We start from the raw sequence: 23,591 nt of genomic DNA, 5'->3' as shown, positions 1-23,591 counted from the left end.
ACAATAGCTGACATTTCTTTGAGTTGAGCCTTAATTGTGTATTAAGGACATACACAATGTTTTAAATTGATGATTGAGTCCTTTCAGTGATCCTTTGAGGTAGATCCTGTTCTATCTTACAGTTGAGGAAGTCAGGACGCAGACAAGTTAAGTTACATGACTGTGGCTCTGCCATCCCACACCAGCAGTTGACGGAACCAGTCCTCTCAGCCATGCTGACATCAGCCCTGCTATCCTGGCCCTTATTTGTCTTGGTCCTTGAACCACCTGATGTCTCCTGCTGGCATCTCTGTTCCTCTGTAGGTATCTCTGTGGGTCTCTTTAGCACACGTGGATAATTGTAGACATTCTGTAGGCCAGTTCCCATTGTTGCTGACTTAGAGAATGTGTGATTGCCCAGATAGGGCCATCAGACACTAACCCCTCGGGGAGGTGCTTAGCATGAGAGGTGTTTATTAAGTGACCTTGACTGCCTTGAAGTGAGTTAAAAGGAGAGATCTGGTTTCCTTGGAGCCAAGGGACTGAGAATACTGTCACAGCTGTGTGTAAGGGATTCCACGGCCAGTTCAGCAGTGATCAGACCCATACAGATTTCTTTGTCAGCAAATCTGTGTGGTTTTTGTTTTGTTTGGTTTTTTTTAGAAAGTTGATTTTTAAAAAAAATTTATTTACTTGTTCATGAGAGACAGAGAGAGGCACAGACACAGGCAGAGGACAAGCAGGCTCCATGCAGGGAGCCTGACGTGGGACTTGATCCCAGGTCTCCAGGATCACACCCTGGGCTGAAGGCGGTGCTAAACCACTGAGCCACCTGGGCTGCCCAGCAAATCTGTGTTTTGAGAGAAGGCCACTGGAGGGTGAATCACAAATGTGGCATGTCCAGGCAGACTCCAGGAGTCAGTTCCCTTTTGCCAGTTAGGGGACTTTTTGGGAGAGATTCTGAGAGGAACAAGGAGTCTTGAGTCCTGTGCTGTATTTATTCCTCTGTTAGCCCTGACCTGTTGCTAACCAGCTCATGGATCTTGGGCTGGTGTTTTCTGGTCCAGCCTCAGTGGCCTCATTTGTAGAATGAAGAGCAGGATGAGATGAACTGCAGGGCTTCTCCAGCTCTTAACATTCCGTGTCTACAGTTGTCTGCAACACAAATCACCTGCCTTTTTTTCTGATCATTTCCTCTACTCTCTTTCTCTTAGCTATTCATACTCCTACTTTCCAAGAGGTTATAAGTGAAAATAAGCTTCACCTCTTCCATTCCCCCTTTAAAGAGTCCCTTCCCCAGAAGATCACTGGAGTCAGCAGAGTGGTTGTTGGTACTTGAGCTGGAATTGTCATTGAGTGCAGTTCTAGTTCAAGTTTGGGACAAGTGGGGCAGTGTTGTTTGCCATCCATCTCTCCTTGGAGCAGTTCTTAGGTCTTTGCTACATGTCTTGGTCTCTTGAGTCTATTTCTGTGGTGCTTTGTTTTGCTGGTGAAAAGCAGGTTGTGTTACTGAAAATATGATCACAGGGTTTTGTGATCATTAAATAATCTGGACTGCTGAACTTGAAGTAGATACTGATCTTTTGATATCAAGGTTCTCATAGCTTTTCCCTAGGTTTGGGGAAAGCCAATATTTTCCTCATTGGAAGCTCTGCCCTTGATTATGAAGCTCTGTGGATTGGGTTGTGTTAATATGGTAGAGTGGAAAGATCACCCACCAAAGAGTTAGAAGAGGTGATTCTAGCTCTAATTTGGTCTCCACTTTGCTATATAATCTTGGGCCAGTCACTACCCTGAACGTCTAAAATGAGGGGTTTGCATTAGATGGTCGCTGACTTCTCTCTCCAGCCTGAAAAGACCATGGATTTTGTATCACATATATTGGGTTTGAAAAGGTTCTAGAAAAAATGATGGGAATAAAAGTCAACAGGAAATTACTAATTTGTAGTCCTGAAAAGAAAGTGTAGCTTCTGAATTATATTTCCAACTTGAGTTTTTTTAAAAAAAGACCTTTCGGTGGCTTCCTGGAGTGCTTATTTGTTGTTGTTTTAAATTGAGATAGGATTCACATACCATAAAATTCACCTTTTTAAACTAATTCATTGATTTTTAATTTAATTTAACTTAAATTTTAAAGATTTTATTTATTCTTGAGAGACACACAGAGAGAGAGGTAGAGACATAGGCAGAGGGAGAAGCAGGCTCCATGCAGGGAGCCTGAGGTAGGACTCCATCCTGGGACTCCAGGATCATGCCCTGACCCAAAGGCAGGCACCCAACTGCTGAGCCACCCAAGTGTCCCTGATTTTTACTTTTATTCACAAAGTTGTGTGGCCTCCACTGTCCAATTCCAGAACATTTTCATCACATCAAAGAAACACCGTGTACCCATTAGTAGCTACTCTTGATTTCCCTTTTTATCAGACAACCACTAATTTATTTTCTATCTCTGTGGATTTGCTTATTGCAGACATTTCATGTAATGGGATTCATCCAGTATATGGCCTTTTGTCTTTCGCTTCCTTCACATGGCATAATATTTTTGAGGTTCAGTCTATACTTCATTCCTTTTTCTGACTGAGTAATACTTCATTGTATAGATTTATGACATCTTTATCCATTCATTGATTGATGAACATTTGGGTTGTTTCTACTTTTTGGCTATAGTAAATAATGTTGCTGTGAATATTCTTTTTTTTTTTATTTTATTTATTTGTGATAGTCACATAGAGAGAGAGAGAGGCAGAGACACAGGCAGAGGGAGAAGCAGGCTCCATGCACCGGGAGCCCGACGTGGGATTCGATCCGGGGTCTCCAGGATCGCGCCCTGGGCCAAAGGCAGGCGCCAAACTGCTGCGCCACCCAGGGATCCCTTGCTGTGAATATTCTTGTACAAATTTTTGAGCAGACATGTTTTCTCTTAGGTATATACCTAGGTGTGGAATTTCTGGGTCACATGGCAACCCTATGTTGAACTTTTTGAGGAACCACCAGACTACTCTTCATAGAGGCTGCACTACTTTACATTTCTCACCAGCAGCATACAGGGTTCCCATTTCTCCACACCCTTGTCAATGCTTTTTATTGTCTGTTTGTTTTTGTTGTTGTTTTTTGGATTATAACCATCCTCGAGCAATGAACTGGTATCTCATGGGCTTCATTTGAATTTTCCTGATGGATAATTTATGGTCCTGAGCATTGTCTCATGTGCCTATGGCCATTTGTATATTTTCTTTAGAGAAATACCTCTTGAGATCCTTTGCCCAGTTTTAAAATGGGATATTTGTCTTTACTGTCAAATTGTAAGACTACTTCATATATTATAGAAACTAGACTCTTAACAAATATGTGATTTGCACACACTTTCTCCCATTTTGTGAACTTTTTATCCACTTGATGGTATCATTTGAAGCACAGGAGTTTTTAATTTTACTAAAGTCCAGAATACCTATTTTTTCTTTCATTGTTTATGCTTTTGGTGTCGTATCTAAGAAACTATTGCCTAAATTAAGGTCACAAAGATTTATACGTATATTTTCTTAAGAGGATTTTATAGTTTTAGCCCTTACATTGAAGTCCTTGATACATTTTGAGTTAGTTTTTGCATATGATGTGAGGTAGGGATTTGACTTCTTTCTTTTGCATGTGAATATCCAGTTGTCCCAACACCATTTGTTTAAAAGGATTCTTTCTCCATTGAATTCTCTGAGCACCCTTTTTAAAAAAGGGTAATATTAAAAGGGTAATTTAAAAAAGGGTAACAAAAATATTTGTTCTTTGATGGGTTTATTACTAGACCTTGAGTTCTATTCTAGTAATCGGTAGTAATAATACACAGTCTTGATTACTGTAGGCTTATGGTAATTTTTGAAATTAGGAAGCCTGAGTCCTTTGACTTTATTCTTTTCCAAAATTGGCTATTCAGGGTCCCTTGCCATTACCATGTGAATTTTAGGATCAACTTGTCCATTTTTGCCAAAAGGCCAGCTGGGATTTTGTTGGGAGTTGCATTCAATCTGCAGATCAATTTTGGAAGTATAGACATCTTAACAACTCCTTTTAACATCTTCTAGTCTTTACCTTGGGATGTTTTTCATTTATTTAAGCCTCTAATTTCTTTTAACAATATTTTGCAGTTTTCACTGTACAAATCTTACACTTCTTTTGTCAGATTAATTACTGAGTGTTTTATTCTTTTGATGCTATTGTAAATGGAATTGCTTTCTTAATTTCATTTCTGGATCATTGATTACTAATGCACAGAAATATAATTAACTTTTGTATATTGATCTTGAAGTTATTGATCTTTTGTATATTGATATTGAAGTTTGTCTTGATGAACTTCTTAGTTTTCATGGATGTGTGTTGTGCATATCTGTGCTCCTTAGGATTGTTTGTATTAAGATAATATCTGCAAATAGAGATCGTTTTATTTCTTCCTTAACAATCTGGGTGTCTTTTATGTCTTTGTATTGCCTAGTTGCTAGATCAATTCTTAATCATCTTTAAATGCCGAGTGGGTTGTACAGAGTAGGGGCTTAATTACTTTATGGGATGACTGACTTTAGGATTAAGAAAACAGTTTGTATTTGTGGCCAAAATTGCTTATATTTAGTTTGTTTTGTTCTTCTCATCTGGGCCCTGAAAATACTAAGGAAACTGGAAGATCTGCCTGCTTGGTCTCTAGTTGCAAAGTAAGTTAAAAACCTCGCTTGGGTTAGTAAGTGGGTTTCAGATATCTGCCTCATTCAGCCTGGATGTTTAGTAGTCACCTGGGAGGTTTACAGCCCAGGGGACTGACCTTGTCTGTTTCTGCAGCAGCAGATTCTGAACAACCCATTGTTTTTGCTGGTTAATGTGGCTTTTTGGTTGCTCCTTTCTATAAGCATCATCTTGATTTGTTCACCATGGAGACCACTCATTTTTTGACAAAAGGTAATTGTTGAGATTCCTGGTTTTCTTCTCACCTTGTAAATCTCTTTTTTGGCAAATAGGAATTAGGTGTGTTTACTACTGGAACTGCTGGGCTGTCAGAACCTGTAGCTTTTCTTTGTCTTGGTTGTGGCTTGCCAGGTCGCAGGCTTTTGATTTGGAAGAGGTCCTGCTTGATTGTTTGCCAACCCACAGTGAAAATCGTGAAGGAGGCAGAATGGCTCTTCACCTCTTTCATCTTCCCCTCTTCCCTCCTCCACACTCCTGTCTCTGTCTTTTCCTTGGGGACCAAGTTTCTTACGCTGCAATTTAGGTGATGTCCAAAGCTTAACATTCTCCTCCTCTTCTTCTCCGTTGCTTTCTCTTTTACCTTCACTACTTCTTTATATTTCCAGACCCTCAGGGCCTTATGTTTTCTTTTTAAAAGAGGATATTCTAGCCAGAAGGGACTCCAGAGGGAAGCTTTAATTTGGGATTTCCAGCCGAGGCCTGCCCTCCCACATCTCTGCAGACCCACTGGTAAGCGGCTGCTTTGGTGATGACGTTTAAAGTTGGCCTTCTTTCCTGCCATGCTGCCTCCATTTTCCAGAACTGCCTTTATTCTATCTTTTAAAAAATGATTTATCATCTTCTGTGGCAATGTGAAAGGAGTGTAATTGTTGAAATGCACAGTTTTTTTCTTCATGGTCAGAGCAAAATAAAGGAGGCTTGATCTTACGACAAAATTGATTTAGTCATAGCTAATATGAAATCTCTTAAGGGCTCCTGTTTTATTTGCTCTTTTAATTTATGAACTACCTTGCATCCCTTGAGCATCTGTGCACAAAGCCAGAGAGCCTGCAACGTCACATTCTGGGCTTTGTTTCTGCCCCTGATACAAGGTGAGCTGTTACAGGGTTCTGACACTTTGCCAGATTTTGGTTTGGATTAGGGAGTAGAGTATCAGCAAATGAGAGTTACTGTTTTTTCCAAAGGAAAATGTACCATTAGGTTGAATAATGAAAGCTGGGGACCATAGGGCTTGCATTAGAACCAGGAAGTACACAAAAAACCCCCAGTTAATAGTAAAGTAGCTACTAGGAAGCCCATTTTGTTTCTCTGTAGGTCAGGATCATGTCATCCTCAAGGTTCTAGAAAAGATCATGTAATAAAATAGAAATAGCAGAGACCAGTGCTCAACCGCTGAGGCCAGTGGAAGGGAGGAAAAGGGAATTAGACTCTTGCAGAAGGTTGTCCCTGAGGCCATAACACTATGGCAGAGCCTGTTTAAGAAGGGTCCAGATGTGTGCCCCCTGCTGTGGTGGAGGGAAGCAGGCCCTCCACTGAGGAGAATTTGCATGAAAATAGCTTTTGGGTTTTGTGGTGTAATTTTGATGAGCTTTAGTTTACTGAGAAATTAATTCATGTAGAACAACCCCTTTCCGTGGTGTTGGCCCAAGTGAGGCCTTTGGTGTAGCTTCCTGGATGGAGTTTGGACTGTGGAGAAATCAGTTTCTGGGACATATGTAAGGACAGCCCTTGGCCCTCAGATGTCTGCTATTAAAGAGTGTGAAGAGGGAGAGAATGAGCCGTGTGGTTTCCTATCTGACCTCAGAGTATTTTGGCACTTCCTTTTTGGGTTGAAGTAGCTTCCAAATCTGGAGTTCCCCCTGCCTGCAGTGACTAGTTTCCATGGTGGACCTTCATATCAGACCGTACCTGGGATGAGGAGTGGGTCTTTGAACCCACAGCAGCCAACATGTTTCTCAGCACGCAGTTTGAAGAAAGTGTTGAATGTGAGGTAATTTTTTTGATTTTGTGATTTTGTATCTGTCCCTTCAAAAGGCTTTCTGTGTGTTTAGAAATAAATTTCTTTTTATTTGCAAAATCAAGATTGTCATGCCATCCTTCGAAACAGGAAGATCTTTTTAAGAGTCACCAAGATCTCTGCTCTATAAAGCATCCCACTTAATACCTAATTTCTTTGTTGAAAAGTATATATATATATATATATATATATATATATATAATATTTTATTTATGAGACACACACACACACACACACACAGAGGCAGGTAGAGACAGGCAGAGGGAGAAGCAGGCTCCATGCAGGGAGCCCGACGTGGGACTCAATCCCGGGTCTCCAGGATCGCACCCCAGGCTGAAGGCTAAATCACTAAGCCACAGGGGCTACTCTGAAAAGTATATTAATCATGTCTTTTCTTTTGTAAACCTTCCCCTCATCCCCAGTCCATCAGGACCATTTTCTTCTTTGAATTTTATGTATGTATGTATTTGAGAGAGATAGTGACAGAGTGAGCACAAGCAGGGGGGAAGGGACAGAGGGAGAGGGAGAAGCAGGCTCCCAGCTGAGCAGGGAGCCCCATGAACGACTGGATCCCAGGACGCCCGGATCATGACCTAAGCCGAAGGCAGACGCTTAACCAATTGAGCCACCCAGGCACCCCACTTCTCTGAATTCTTAAAGCAGTACTCTCTGACTCACTTGTTGGTTCTTTTTTATCCAACTGTCCACTTACCTATCTGTTTATCCTTTGATCCATCTTTTGATCCATCAGTCGATCAATCATCTGTCTGTCCATCCCTGGGACCGACCTGGGATGTCTCACGTGCCAAAGCATAAAGTGTTCTGCAGCAGTAGAGAGTGTGCTGGTGCACGGCACATGTGGCCGCTTCCTGTATGCTGAGGGTGGTGGTCCTTGCTTCCCTCTTCAGTGCTCACAGGCTTTGAGAGTAAGAATCTCATCAAAGGAGTAGGACAACAGGGTGTAGCTTGAGGCATTGTGGAAGTTAGAACAAAGCAATTTGGGTTCAGGGGCACAGAGCTTGTTTTTGTATGCAAAAAAACAAAACAAAAAACTAAAAATGGAGTTCATAGTTTAGCAAGTGTTGTAAAAACCCAAAAATCTAAAGGCTATTCAGCAGAGACTATATATGTGCCTTGTTAGGCCTAAAATATTTATTTACTATCTGGCTGTTTATAGAGAAAGTTTTCCCACCTCTCGGTGTATAGAATCTGCCCTAACCTGGACAGAATGTTGCATGTAGTGAGCTTAAAAGTTGCTTAGTCTAGGGATGCCTGGGTGGCTTAGTGGTTGAATACCTTTGGCTCTGGTCATGGTCTCTTGGAGTCCCGGAATCAAGTCCCGGATTGGGTTCCCCACGGGGAGCCTGCTTCTCCTTCTGCCTATGTCTCTGCCTCTCTCTGTGTGTCTCTCTTGAATAAATAAATAAAATCTTAGGGAAAAAAAAGCTGTTTAGCCTAGTGGTCCACATATTACATGAGCCTCTATTTTGAACATCTCTGCTTGCCGCAGTGTTGAGGTCTGTGCTACCTGTGGAAGCATCCTTTTCTATCCAGGGTTATAGGGAGGAGGCTTTTGAGTAAGGGAGTGAGATGAACAGAGCTGGGCTTCAGGAAGACCAATCAGACATGGGATGGGAGGGTGAGGAGGACCCAAGGCAAGGGGGCCCAATAGGGAAGCACTGGCCACTGCCCAAGAAGGTGGTCATTGGGGTCTGAAATAGTGCAGTGGGAAATCCAAGGAAGGGACATAGCTGCAGGGGAGTAAAACAGCGGCCACCTGTTTGTCAGACCTGTCTGTGGACTTGGCCATCACTCAGAGTTGGTTGGTTTGATTGGTGGTTTAGGCCTTTGTTTTTCCTTCATTAAATACATAGATCATCTGCTCTGTACCAGGCCCTGGGCTCCACAGAGTTCATGCCTTGAAGGTATTCATGAGCTAGAGGGAAGGAGAAATAAGGATTGTACCAGGGAGGGGATGAGGGAAACTCTGGGGAGGAGGTGGCAGCAGATGAGCTCCTTGAAGGCGGAGTTTGTTTCGCGCATGTATGTCTTACCCCAGTGCCTTGCACGCAATAGGGACTCAGAGGTTGAGTATTTGATCTCTGGCAGCAGGTCACGTATTTAGAGTAATAATGCTGTATGTGAGAAGTGAACATTACACCAAAAATATTAGAGATACAATCTTGTCTCTACCTTTAAGGAACTGACCACTTAAAAAGAACAGACCAGTCATGAATTTATTCAACCATGAACTTACTCATTCAATACTTACTTATCTGAGGCGCATAATATACCTACATTCGTATATGCCTAGTAATCACCAGTGTATGTACAAAGGGAGCAGGGTCACCTTCCTTAGCCATACAGGACGCTTAGGTCTGCCTCCTGCCCTCTTGAGCTTTTTTTCCTCCAAATACCTTTTGCCTCATTTCTTGGTGTCCTGCCGCCTGTTGAAGGGCAATAGTAAAAGGGAGATGGGTGGAGTAAGCTGTGCTAAAGATATTCTGAACTCTGGCCTCTGCTGGGTTCTCCCTGCTACTGCAGGAGGGGTCATCCTGCTTCACTTTTCTGTCTTCTCATACTGGGCTGTTAGACCGGGCGGGGGCGGGGCGGGGGGGGCATGTCTGAGTGGAAGGGCAGACTCAAGGAATAGGTTATAGGCAGCCTGGAAAAAACCCAAAGAAATCTGTTTCCCACCTACTCACATGTCAGCAATCCATATATCGGGCTCTTCCCTTACCTGGCATCACCTGGGTATGCTCTCCATCTGGATGCTCCCTGGCCAGCTCTCAGCCTGGGGTTGAGAAGTGCCTTGGTTTAGAGAGAGATTGTAGGCTGAGCACCCCTTGGCCTGACGGAAGCATGGAGGATGGGCTGGGACAGGGTAATTGTCAGCAGAGCCCAGCCCAAAGGGAGAAAGGAGAGGAATTTGATGTGCAAACCAAGGCAGGATGCTTGAGAGAGTCCTGTGTCTTGGGGACAGTCAGACAGCAGAGGATTTCCTCCCCTCTGTGGTTCTGTAATCCTACTCCTCTATCTTCTAAGTCTTTCTCCAGCCATGCTGTGCTAAAGAGATTTCCATTCATCACAATAGGCTCCTTCAGCTGCACCTCTTACAATGTTGGGCACCTCACCTTGGCTGCACCCTTTAGCCCTTTGTTGTAAGGGTGTGTGCTCGCCGTGAGGACAGTGTTGGTGTTTTCCCGTGTCCTGCAGTGCCAGGGACCCAGACCCTCTCTAAATGTCTTTGGATGATTAATCTCTTATAAAACAAGTGTACCATTCACACTGTGGACCTGTTTCCTGTGTTTGTGTTCCTATTTCCTGAATCCAAACTGCAAACTCCTGAGAACAGGAGCTCTTAAAAAAACAAAAACAAAAAAACCCTCTTATTTTTATTTATACTTAATTTTTTTCAAACCATAGTTTGGATGGGACAAATCTTATGCCCATTTTGCAGCTGAGCAAACAGCCTCCCAGAGGTTTAATGGCTTCATAAAATAAGATACTTAGTTTGGTAGTGGTCATGAGATTTGAACAAGGATTTACAGCCCTTGTGAATGATCTTTCTGTTACCCAGAACCATCTGAGCAGCTGAGAGCTGCTCAATAATCATTCTTTTGAGTTAAAAAGAAAATGTATGGGTATAATATTGAGGGGTGCATGTGCATATGCATAGATTCCCTAAGCTTAGGAACCTCATTGCCCTGTCTTTTTATTTTAAAAGAGGTTGAAAATTTTGTACATGCACTATTAGTTATATGTTACTGTCTTTAGAAATGACTGGAGAGGACAGATACTTTAGAAATATTTGCACATTACATCAGAAGAGAATTAATAATAACGGTTACTATTAATACTAGTGGTATTAGCTGTTCCGGGAAAAGATACTGTTTATTCGTAATAACCAGATAATAGCAGCAAGATTGGAGAGGAAAGCTCAGATGACATTATAAATGTGGGTGTAATTATAATTTAAGGGAAGTTGGGGGGGGGGAAATCTTTAAATAAAGGTTTTAAAAGCTCCCAAATTTTAGTGTAAGGAATAATTTATGTCCTGTCTGTGACAGGAGGTACTCTGGCCATATAACCATGAGAAGTCATCAATCTTGAATTATTTATCATTGGAATGAAATACCCTTTCATTCAAAGGGTATTTGAAAAAAGAAAGAATCATATCTTTCTCTAGTGTTAAAAGTGTTTCTTTCTGTCATGTGTCATAGTGAATATTCTGGTTACATAGCATATTTCCTTTTTTTACATTCCTCCTACTCACTTGGTTATCCTTAAGAAGAGAAGGGGATTCTAGGTGGTAGCTAAGTGGCACCCAGTCTTTGAGTCTGTGTCACTGTTTTTATGATTTTCTCATTCCTTTTGATTGCTTTGTTTTGATGTTTGATTGCAGATCTCTTTATGGAAAGGTGATTGGGTGGCTGCAGGAGAAATGAGCCCATCTTGAGGCTGATGGTGCATTTCTGTTATGCTGGACAAAGTAGATGGTGCTCTTCCTCTAAGCAGAGTTCATCTGTGAATGACAACTGAATGGTCTCTTTCCATCTTTCCAGCTGGCTGTCACATGGGCAGAAAAACCACTGGTGCCATTTCAACATTGAATTTCTCAGAATCCCAAGGGACAACAGAATGTGTATGTGAGTTAGCACACCCAAATGCAAATTATGTCTATTGGTACCTAATATATGTAAATTTATGCTGCTCAGTTGACAAAGACACCATGAGTGGTACCTAAATAGTGGTGCTCTGTAACTAAAATTTCCGTTTTAGTGCCACAATAACGAAGTGCATCAGTAGTCGTTTCCTGATGAATTTCTGTGACATTTCCAGCAGCTCCAAATACCCCCATGGGGCTACAGCTCCAGAGGTGGAAGATTTCTGGCACCTTTTGGAGCGAGTGCTGCCTAGCTCCCTGCTAATGGCCGTGACTATTCCTGGTGTGGGAATGCCTGATTAAGGACAGGCTGTCAAGATGACTTGGCAAGGAGAGGAGTCTTAGTAAGAATTTGAGGGCGTTGAGACCAGGAAGGGAGTACTTTGGAAGGAAAGTTATCTTGGGCTTCTCAGGATTGTGTCCCTCTTTGCCCCCTGGGTCATCACATCTCACATTCAGGGAAAAAGACTCCAAGCAGGTTGAGAGATGGAAGGGCTTCATCAGCAGAGTTTGCTGAGGGGTAGGCAGCGTGCATAAGGTGAGTGCACTGGAGGTGATCCTGTGTGCGCTGGGCTTTGCCGTTGCCCCGGGTAGTTGGCAGTGGGCCGGACTTCACTCAGCCGCAACTGCAGGGGTGTTACCTGCACCTTTGTTGTCTTCACTTCTGAATTTCCTTGGGCCTTGATGGAGGAGTCTCCCCATCTGTTGATAACCCACCTGAATACTGTCTCTAGCTCGTGTTGAGCTGGGCACTGGGGGCAGCTGCGAAAGAGGTCAGAGATGTGAGCACCCTCCTGGGTGTGCTGCTAGCCTGGGGGAGAGGCCCAGCTCCTTTCTGGAGAGGAGAGTGGGACCAGCGTGGCTAGCATTGCTTCCTGCCAGAGCCTGAACCTTTACTGGACCAGGAAGCACAAGCAGGCAGGGGTAGCCAGGAACAAGGCCTGCCACACCAAAAACCAGTCAGGGAGATTTGTTGAGTAAGTGATGAACAAATGATTGCAAAGAGAGTAGGAAAGAGCCTGGTAGGAAGGGTCAGGGTACCTGAGCCTGGGCAAGAGAGTTGCCTGAAGAAAGGTAAGAAAGTGCAGGGCCAGGGTGCCTGGGTGACTCAGTTGGTTGAGCATCTGACTCTTGGTTTCAGCTCAGGTCATGGTCTCAGGGTCGTGAGATTGAGCCCCATGGCAAGCTTCCTGCTCAGTGGGGAGTCTGCTCCCCCCTTCCCTCACGTGCTCACTTGGCTGTCTCTCAAATAAATAAATAAAATCTTAAGAAGAAAGAAAGTAAGCAAGTGCAGGGCCTGGTGGGGAGGGCTGTGTGCACTGTGTTCACCTCTTCATCTGGACAGGGGAGGTGTTGGGGCCTTTCATCTGAGTGTGTGGAGTGAGGAGAGATACTCACCAAGCTCTAAGAGGAAAGGAAGGCGTTGTTTGGGAACAGCTTCATGATTTTCCAAGAAGAGATTATTGCGTTTACTTATTTTTACATCATTCATTGGAGCTCTGCGTATCCTGTGCAGGCACCGGGGCGCTTACTAATGTGAATAAAGAGAGCGTCCTGAATTTCTAGGAGTTGACAGTTTTGCGGTGTAAACAGATGCGTAAACAAACAATTAGGGTATGGTTTGATAAATGCGGCAAGAGACCGAGGCGGTTGCTATGGCAACGTCAAGTCGCTCATAACAACGCGCGTGGCAGTGAACGGGCTTGTTTGCCCAGGGTCTTGTGGAGAACCTGATGGACCAGTGATGCTGACATGGTACAGATGTGCCGCTGTGTACCTGGGTCAGCCCCGACCCTGGTGAACAGGTTTACCACGCAGGAGTGTTACAGAAGTTTCTGGAACCAGCAAGAAAAACCTGTGCTGTGACTGGTTCCCCAGAGCGCAGTCCTGTGATCAGACTGCAAGCAGCTCTCCCTGGGTAGACGCAGCCTCCTGAAGCAGGGGTGGGAGGGGTGGAGGGCAGCCTCTGCACGTGGACCTGGCTTCTGCTGAGAGCCAGCTTGCTAAATATAGCACCTGCATCTCCTGAGCTCCTTGGTAGAGAGGATGCATCTCCTGAGCTCCTTGGTGAAGAGGACGTTCCTTGTTTTCTTTCTGGGCTGGGAGCAAAGGCGGGTCTGGGGCAAGGAGAGGGAAGGTCGTCAGGGAAACATCTGCATTTTCTGATCACTGAAGCAGCCTTCTCAGTGAGATCAGCCAGGATCTGTGCGGGTTCTGATGAGAACAGATGCCAAGGCGGCAGCAGTGTCTGGGACAGCTACAAGGGCCCCGTGGCCCCATGCAGAGCCTGGTTGTCGGTGCCACAAGCACAGGGCCACAGGGTTTTGTGGGACTGGGGAGTTGTGGTGTGTGAGGAAGGCCCTTGGCATCATGTCCCATGCGCTGGGGCTTCTTGCCTTCTGACAGAGGGGGGATTGCTGCCCAGGCTCGGGTTGGTCTGTGGTTATATGTTGGTCACTTTCCCTGAGCCACTTCCTTCCTTCTCCTTCGTATGCCAGCAGGGGCAAGAGGGTTTCCTCTTCCTGCCAGCAGGATCCTGGGGTGCCATTTCTGCCTATGAGAAGGCTGTTCTGGCACAAATCTGCCCCTCAGCTCTCTGGGCAGAACTCGTCCCCTCCTGGAAGCCGCTGACCATCTCCTTTTGACTACTGCCAGGGTTTTCAGGCTCTGCATCTTGTCCTGCACTCTGACTTGCCCTTCCTCAACTTTGCTCTGACTTCAGCCCGGAGGGACTTGCTTGGGAACTTTGATGAAGTCACATCTAGTTTTGAGCCTCGGTTTTAATGGGTGTCTAGGGTGGTGGTGGTAGCCTGGGCTTTATTATGTCATGGAATAGGCCTGCCACTTCCTTAGCGAATGCCAAGAAATGGCTTTTACTTGTATGACAAGACTGCCTCCATTGGGAGGCCCAGGCTCTGACCAGTACTCCTGTTCAGACACTTGGCTGCCTGCCCACTTTATCGAGGACACCTGCCCTCACTCCCCACCCCTGCCCTGCTTTTGTCCATTCCTCCTCCCCGACCTGTCTGAGGGCCATGTTCTTGCTCTTAGGTGCTCCTAAAGCAAGAGGCCTGCCTTTCTGGCTGGCCTTTGGTTGTCCCTGACATCTGTTGCCTGTATCCCCAACTCCTGCTGATGGGCCCCTCCTGCCTCATGCTGCAGATGCTCTTTGGAGGTTTTCTGCACGTTAACATTTTTTTTTTTTTAAGATTTTATTTATTTATTCATGAGAGACAGGGAGAGAGAGAGACAGGCAGGCAGAGACACAGGCAGAAGGAGAAGCAGGCTCCATGTAGGGAACCCGATACGGGACTTGATCCTGGGACTCCAGGATCATGCCCTGCCAAAGGCAGGCGCTAAACCACTGAGCCACCCAGGGATCCCCGGCACGTTAACTTCTTGCCCGGTCTTAGCATCTCAGCCATCATTGGGAGTGGGTCAGGGAAGGGGTTGGTTTTTGTCTTCTAGCAGCCTTGCCTTTTCCTGCTTCACAGGAAAGTTGGAGAGGCTGTGTGCAGCACCGTCTAAACTGGACTGGTGCTCCTTTGGAAAGTGCTCTGTGAAACAACATGGCTTGCCTCCAGTTGGTTAACTAGTCCTCCAACCTCTCTTGCTCAGACTCCTCTCCATTCCTACAGTGGCAGTGGATACCGGTCATTTCTCAGCTCAGTTATCCAATGGCCTCCACGCCAGCTGCAGTCACAGAGCTCATCCTAAAACAAAGACGTGGCCTTTAAATTTAGAGCTTCAAACTCACTGTGACTTTACGTTTGGCTCATGACCAGACTCTGGCCCCTGCTTGCCTCTCCAACCCATCCCCATTCTCTCCACCAGCCACACAACATAATCACCCTGCCCCGTACCACTGTCTTTTTATGAATGTTACTCCTCTGCCGGTCGAGTCACTTCCTTTTCATCTTGTCTCTGCCTGTCCTATAAAGTTCAGCTGGAGCATCTTTGGAGGCTGTGTTAGCCGCCTCCTGGCTTCACACAGCCTCCGTGGCACCTCTCTCAGGGCTGGTGATCAGCACGTGCACTGTCCCATCAACCCCATCTCCATCAGCCTGTGGCCTTCCTGAGCACAGAGACCTGCACTTAGGAATCACTGAAAGAGTTAAGGTTGCTGGTGCTCTGTGAATACCACCCTCGTGTCCTGAGAGGGTCTTCTCTGACCTAAATGCTCCTGCCTTCCTCTGCTGCAGCCATGCTGCATCCTGGCTGCTCTGCACACACGACTGTGTGCTTGGCTGTTCCTTCTGTCCAGAGTTCTCTGCTTTCCTGCCAGGTAATCCACGTGGCTCACTCCTTTTCCCTCTTTCAAACATCACCTTCTCAAGAGGCCTGCACTGATCATGGTTTACACCAGTTCCCTGACCCTCCCTTCCCCACCTCTTAATCTAATAAATTCTTTAATTGTTGCAGCTGTAGTTTCTCTCTCCCCCTTACCCACATTAGATCATAAGCTTCAAGGGGGCAGGAATTTTTAATCAGTACCTAAAATTGTGCCTGATGCATAATTCATGTTTGTTGAATGAACAAAAGTGGCCAGCAGGTATAGCTTAGATTGTGGGGAGTGGCCCATGGTGTTCCAGAAATAGTGATATTGCTGGATAATAGAAATCTTGTTTCTTTGGTCAAAGGGAAGGGAAGAGATTTGATTTTAGAGGGTAGTGATTGAAAAGTTGAATTAGTGAGTGTAGATCCCTTAAAAAAGTTAAGAGTTGGGTTGAATTGCTCCATCCCTTGGGAACAGCACTTGTGACCTGTGTAGAGGGGTTGAGATTGCCTTACTGCTCTAAAGGAAGGAATTCCAGGGTGAGATGTGGACTAGCCACAGTCTTGTTCTGCTCCAGCAGAGCTCTGAGGATCACCTGTATATTTCTAGATTGCTATTTATTATGAATGGACAATGTTGCCAATCTGCTTATTTATTTTTTTACTCAGTGGGAACAAAGTAGTTCCATAGCAGAGAGATTCAGAGCTGTGGCTTTGAAACTGTGTGAGTCATCTAATTATTATTCACGATGGCTGGGAGTTTAACCGGCAGGGGTTGCTTTGGTGATCATGATCAATGTCCATGTGAAAATTATAAGGGAGATGGGTGTTATGTTGGGACTCTGAAGAGTCTCTCAGATAGTAAGGGAGTTGAGAAGCCATGGTTACCTCCTGCCCTGTCACCCTGTTTTCCTGTTTGGAATATTGTCTTGTTAATGTCGGGGTCTCCAAAAGAGCGTAGTCAGGATGGATGTCCGGATTGTAAGGTTACTTGATGAGAGGCTATTATGTGTTTTTTTTGTAGGTTTTTCTTTTGCAGGCCCTGGTAGTTCTTTAGTGTTTCTAAACTCTTTTCGGAGACAGCTTTTTATAAATTCTTCAGATTTCATTCTTTAGAAACACCTCTAAAAGCTGTGTGGTGACCCGGGACCGATATGCTTTTTCAGGAGTGCAGGGATGAATGAGAAATTGTCCGGTCCCAGGAGGAATTTGTTATTCCTCAGCCTGTGCAGTGACTATAGCATCTGTGTTGAAGCCAGTTGGATCAGGACTCAAACACTGATTTCAGTCAGTTAATACTTGCATGACCTTGGGCAGGTAGGCCTGTTGACTTTTATTTAACAAACTCTTACATAACACTTACTATGTGCCAGGCACTAAGCGCTTAACACAAGTTAGATGTATTTAATCCTTAATGACAACTCTGTGGTAAGGTACTGGTGTCATCCATGTTCAAGGAAGAGGAAACTGGGACACAGATTAAAGTAGCTTTCCCAGGATCGCTGAGCTGGGTAGAGTAAAGCCAGAATTTCAACCCTGGGCACTCAGGCTCTTGAGTTCATGCTTTCATCATGATACTATGTATCTGCCTATCAGCTTTCTCCCTTGAGCCTCCTAAATCCATAAAATGGGAGAGCTGATAATCATACTGCCTGGGCAGAGGATTGGTGTGGGAATTAAATGAGAAAACTCACATGGGACATTTAGCCTAGAGCTTGTCTCATGGAGAGGGCTCATGGCAACTGGCACTGCTACTGTGGTCTAGTGGAGGGAGATAAGATGGTGCACAAATTGGGGATCCCTGGGTGGCGCAGCGGTTTGGCGCCTGCCTTTGGCCCAGGGCGTGATCCTGGAGACCCGGGATCGAGTCCCACGTCAGGCTCCAGGTGCATGGAGCCTGCTTCTCCCTCTGCCTATGTCTCTGCCTCTCTCTCTCCCTCTATATGACTATCATAAATAAATTTAAAAAAACATTAAAAAAATGGTGCACAAATTACGCTAATACAAGGTAACATGTGCTAAGCGTCCTTACAGGGCACTGATAACAGAGATTACTTCTGGGGGCACTAGGATGCCTTTATGTAGGCGGAGGGGAGGACAGGCGAGGCGCAACAGGGGACTGACTCCCCATTGGATAGATCCAGGAGCTGGGGCTCTAACGGGTTAAAAAGCTAGGGTTTGACTAGATGGGTAGGTATGACAAGGTGCAGAAAGATGGATTTGTTCTGGGGTGTAGTGGGTTGTACTCTCAAGGTGAGCCAGGGGATGGAGTGAAATGAAAGGCCTGGCAACCACCGTGAGGTCAGGTCATACAGGGCCCAGCTACCCCACTTCCGGCCTTTTGCATGGTTAATTAGCTTTGCATATTGTCTTTTTGTTCTCTCCCTTTAGAAATTTTCTCCCACACCTTCCTTCCAGCAGATTTTTAGAAATACCCGATTTTTCATGACTCACTGATTGGACACATCCTGTTTGGGGAAGTGTTGAGAGAAGAATTTCAGAGTGGTGTGAAATGTACTCCTGATGATGAATGGGGCTGGGGGGGAGGGGGGAGATGGCCCTGCTCTTCTGCTTACCCCAGGAACACCCACCGCCCCCACCTGCCTCGGGTCTCCCAACAAGTCGAGTTTCTCCAGATGCACCGTTTCACTGCCTTGACCTGATACACGCCAACTGGAAGCTTCCTCTTATGTCGTAGGCAGGGATCTGCATTTGGCTCCAGAGTGACTAATGATGGAGTTAATCAAATTAGAGATGGGGCCTGGAGTTTTGAACCTGACTGAGTTAGATGACCTTTTGAACCAAACAGATGGCCTGTCTTCATGTGCACCAGGGTGGCGGTGATGCAGAATATGCCAGCTCCCCTGGCCAGAGTTGCTTTCAGAGCCTTATTACACAGAGTAGCGAGGACGGCCTCGCCTCTCGGGGCAGACAGAGCACATGCAGCGCACACAGGGCTCTTTCCTTTGGACAGTCTGATTTTACCATAGCTTGCTGTTATTTCAGTTTTTAATACAGGCCTTGCTCATTCTAACAGAGGCCGGATGTTTTAAATCATCACGCAGCGGCTCTCTTTTGTATAGCCCGAGGCCTTTTGGCAGGCTGATTGGAAAGCTTGATACATGAGAGAGTGAAATAATAGAAAAATCAGAGGGAGAGCTGGAGCTGTGGGAAGGACAGGCGCAGTGAGGCCCAGCCGTGCCTTCACCATGCCGCAGTGTGGCTGGCCGCCGCCCTGGGGCAGAGCTAAAGAAGCATTTAAAAAGCTGGTGTGGCTGTCTTGCCAGAGATTCTGGACCCCGAGGGTGGCCATGGTGGTGGTACCTGGAGAGCTCTGTTGGAGGGTGAGGCTGGTGATGCTGCCCCTCGAACCCTGCTGGGGCAGTAGGAATGGGCTTGAACAGAGTCACTCAACCTGGGCGCTTTGGCCTCCTAGGGACTCTTGGCAAGGTCCAGGGCATATTTGATCCTGGGAGAAGGGGTGGGTAAGAGGCCAGGGGTCCTGCTCAACATGCTGCAGTGCACCAGCCCAGGTGATGCTAGTGATGTACCGAGAGCCCCCCCTGGGGTTAGAAGGTTGTCAAGTTCCTGGGGGCTTGGTGGGCCCAGGGGGCAGCCGTCTGCACTCTCACTGCTCTTGGGCCCTGGTTTCCTGGTGAAAGGAGGGAGGGCCTTGGTGGGCCCGAGTTTCTTTTAAGTTGGACAGGATGAAGATGATTTAGAAATTTTCATAAGCTGAAGTTTAATCAAGCGCCATGAAGTAAAGATCGTGATTTCAGGGCACTCAGGTATATTAAGTCAATGGAGATCTTCAAAGAGTTGCATTAAAATGCTGATCCTCTTAGACTCCTCTTCCTGTATTATTTTTTTTTTATGCCCTTTAACCTTGTGCTGTGCAGTATGCCAGATGACCTCCTTTTGGGGTATATTTTGATACCTTACTTTTGTGAAATGAAGATTAATAAAATTAAAACTGTTTTAGTACTCCTATAAAGAGCTTGACTTTAATTTGCTTTCATAATTATCCGTATTAAAAAATCTTAACTCGGTATCTATAAAAGTAGGAAAACTTTCCACTTGAGACTTAAAAGGAAATTTAAAGATTGAGAGAATTTTAAAAAATAGAAAGCAACCTATTACCCCATTATTGCATGTGCATATATGTAAGGGTGTGTGTGTGTGTGTGTTGTGTGTGTGTGAGAGCTACACATGATACATTTTACTTTTTTAAAGAAAACAATGCCCTGCCTTGGTAATTTGAACTATAATTTATTTCCAGCACAGTTAAAATTCTTTTCTTTCTTGCTTTTCTCTTTTGTTCTCCTTTCCTGCATCAGATAAAAGGTGTTTATTTTCTTCTGAGTGTTAACTTCTAGTTACTTTCATTTTAAAACAATTTTTTAATTTATTCATGAGAAAGAGATATAGGCAGAGGGAGCAGTAGTCTCCCTTTGGGGAGCCTGATGTGGGACTCCATCCCAGGACCCCAGGACCTGAGCCCAAGGCAGACACTCAACCACTGAGCCCCCCAGGTGCCCCTTTAGTTTTTTTTTTTTTAACGGCCGCCCACACACAGGGAGTAGTTTGTTTATTTTTAAAAATTTTATTTATTTACTCATGAGAGACACAGAGGGAGAGAGAGGGAGACAGAGACACAGGCAGAGGGAGAAGCAGGCTCCATACAAGGAGCCTGATGTGGGATTCCATCCTGGGTCTCCAGGATCATGCCCTGGGCCAAAGCCAGGCGCTAAACCGCTGAGCCACCCAGGGATCCCTCTAGTTTATTTCTTAATCAAAGTTCTGCCTTAAACTGAAAAGCTTAGATGTTATCCTTCTGGTCTTTGGTAGAAACTTCTGTGTTCTTGGGCAAGTCACTGCTTCTTCCTGGAGGCTCGGTTTTCTCATCTCTAACACCAGCGACTAGAGGAGCCCTGGTTTCAGTTCTCACATTCTAGGGCTTTGTAAACAGATGTTTTTGTGCCCAGCTCTCATGTCTGACACGTCCACTTCACAAAGCTTTGTCTTACCAGACTGTGTTGAATCCTGATCACCTCATCCAACCTCATGCATAAAGCTGTTTTCATTTCTGTATTACTTGTAGAAATTATTAGTTATTGCTTTCTCCAGGGCTTTTCTGATTTACAAGTCAGAAATTCCCTCCTCAAGATGGGAAACCACAAAGCTTCAAGTATTTTAGATATAGTGCTGTATGTGTGTGGGGAGGTGGGGTGGCAGGACTGCAGCCTGTAACTGAGGAGTGGTCAAGTATTGTTTCCTGTTTGGGTCACCTTCATTGTGGTGTAATGTACATATAATAACACTGATTTAAAAAAAAAAAAGATTTTATTTATGAGACAGAGAGTGCACGTGGTGAGGGGCAAAGGGGGAGAGAGAGAGAGAGGAAGAGGGAAAGCTCCATCTCACGACCCTGAGATCATGAGCTGAAACCAAGAGTCATTCACCCAACCGACTGAGCCACCTGTTTTAGGGTACAATTTGGTGAACTCTGGTAAGTGTTCAGTAATGTGATCACCTACCACAATTATGATATAAAACACTTCCATCACTCTAAGAGGTTCCCTCCTGCTTTGAGCTAACTTTTTGGTGATTCTAGGAGCTTTTTTTGTAGACTTCTTAGCATGTTCTACATAGATGATCATGTCACCTGTGGATACCAAGTTTTACCTTCTTCCTTTTTTTTTTTAAGATTTTATTTATTCATGAGAAACAGAGAGAGAGAGAGAGAGGCAGAGGCAGAGAGGCAGAGACACAGAGACACAGGCAGAGGGAGAAGCAGGTTCCATGCAGGGAGCCTGACATGGGACTCTATCCCGGGTCTCCAGGATCAGGCCTTGGGCTGAAGGCGGCGCTAAACCGCTGAGCCATCTGGGCTGCCCCTACCTTCTTCCTTTCCAATCTGTTTGCCTTCATTTATTTCTCTTGTGTTATTGCACAGTCTAGGCCTCTGGTAGTACAGTGTTGAGTGGTCACTAGGAGAATGGGCATCCTTGTCCAGTTCCTGATCCTAAAGGGGAAAGCATCCCAGCCTTTCATGGTTAACTGTGACAGTAGCTGCAGGTGTTTTGTATAAGCCCTTTATCAGGTTCTCCACTATTTCTAGTTTGCTGAGAATTTCCCTTGTGAATGACTGTTTAATTTTGTCACATGCTTTTTCTGCATCGATTGAAATGACCATATGGTTTTCCTTTTTTAGCTTGTTAATGTGATGAATTACATTACATTTTTAATGCTGCGACTACCTTTCGGAACGGAAGCCTTATGTGTAGGGTAGGCACGGATTCTGTGTCATCATATTGGGATTTGAGGATTAGCTGTTTTGCACTTCATGATTTCCTAGTACATTCAGAGTTCTTGACAACAATTACTCTCCATAGTCATTCCCATAGGGTCTGATCTGTTTAAATGTAACTCTGCTAACCTTTTTTTACAATTTCATTGTATTTTGGGTAAAGCCATGTTTGTGAGAGAGAAGACACCCTCTGTGGCTTCTGTTGTATGCCAGACGATAGGACCTCTGAGTTCCCACAGGGACCCGAAGACATAGGTGCCATTTCCTTCATTTTACAAATGAAGAGATTGAGGTCCTGTTTCTTGGAGGTAAGAGAAGTCAATTTCCCTTCACCTGACATTAACTGAGCACTACTGATGGGTCAAAAGTTTCGATCCATCTACTGACATAAAAGCTTTTCAGTAGGCAGCATCCTCATTTCTGTAGGTGAAGATATTGATAGAGAAGTTTAAGTGACTTTCCCAAAACCACACAGCTGGTGAGAAAGCAGGGCCAGATTTTGAATTCAGATCTTCTGTTTCCAAGTTGAGTTCTTTTGCCTATATTACTCTGAGGATGGTTTAATGGGAAAGAGTTTCAGTCAGGATGAAAAACTAGACCATCTCCTAAACCAAGATTTTCACAGTCGGTCTTCACAGACCTATATGAATACCAGGATGAGTACAAATCAAATTTCAAAACTAAATATTATTAGCTCATATATTTATCTGTTAGAACAACTATCTTCCTTCTTATTTCACCTTATGATCAGGAACATATTTTATCAATATTAAGCAATGATTTTGCAGAATTTTAGTTGACCTTATAGGCATGTAAAGCATTGGCACTTTCTCTTCCTGATAGTTTTCAGCTGAAAGTTTTCTGAGAAGCCATCACCATATTGCCGCTGTATTTATGGTTATGAGTACCTAACACATAGTCAGAGTTGAGTATATACATATACCCTTGAAGATGAAAATGATTGATTTAAGTATATGCTCATGCCGCAGCAAAAAAAAAAAAAGTACTGTGATCTTCCTATAATGGACGTGTTTATTTTCAATGCAGCCAACATTCACTGAGCACCAACCATTTTATGCCAGACACTGTGCTAAGTCAAGGAAAGGGAGGGGAAGAGAAAGGAATGACATCCATTTTGAATGGATGAATTCAACAGACAAAAAAGGGTCATCCTCTGATTGCATGAGTTAGGGTCCAAATAAGTTCATTTTTTAGGGGAGCATATTTGACAGAGTAAGAACTTTGTTATTGGATGGACAGATGTGAGTTTCAAACCAGATTCTACTGTTTCTTAGCTCTGTACTTCTGGGCAAGTTGGCTCTAGTTTCCTCAGAGACAAAAAAAAGATGAAGGTATGATGTTTATTTCACAGGCATTCAGTTTGTGCTTCTTGTCTTAGAAGAGTTGAGAGGTCTGTGCTCTGTGCTGAAATGAAACCTGATTTTTTTGGTCAGACAGTAATGATAAGTGTTCTGTGTGGGCAGCGGTCTTAAGGAACATACTTACGTGGTCTGCCGGTGGAATCTAATCTGGCCTGGACCACAGAAAGTGCAGGCCCTTACTGAGACTGTCATTTGCTCTTGGGACCCCTAGACCAGTGCTGACACATTGGTTGGTACAGT

General features: G+C 44.7%; 1 protein-coding gene across 8 annotated transcripts in view; it reads left to right on the top strand.

The window, feature by feature from the left end:
* The window catches only part of ASAP2 (ArfGAP with SH3 domain, ankyrin repeat and PH domain 2), a 173,300-nt gene that overhangs the window by 9,016 nt on the left and 140,693 nt on the right, over positions 1–23,591 (top strand). The window contains exon 1 of one of the 8 annotated variants that reach the window (XM_072771132.1): positions 11,280–11,363. The exons of 6 other annotated variants lie outside the window; for them this stretch is intronic. In XM_072771132.1, the coding sequence (XP_072627233.1) occupies positions 11,295–11,363 (69 nt within the window). In that variant the 5' untranslated portion in view covers positions 11,280–11,294. Of the gene's footprint in view, positions 1–11,279; positions 11,364–22,232; positions 22,278–23,591 lie in introns of those variants that run through there. One more of the 8 variants, XM_072771133.1, reaches the window with a different exon arrangement.

The sequence above is a fragment of the Canis lupus genome, chromosome 12, assembly GCF_048164855.1.
Source record: "Canis lupus baileyi chromosome 12, mCanLup2.hap1, whole genome shotgun sequence".
NCBI lineage: Eukaryota > Metazoa > Chordata > Mammalia > Carnivora > Canidae > Canis > Canis lupus.
This window is presented reverse-complemented; position numbering and strand designations above follow the sequence as displayed.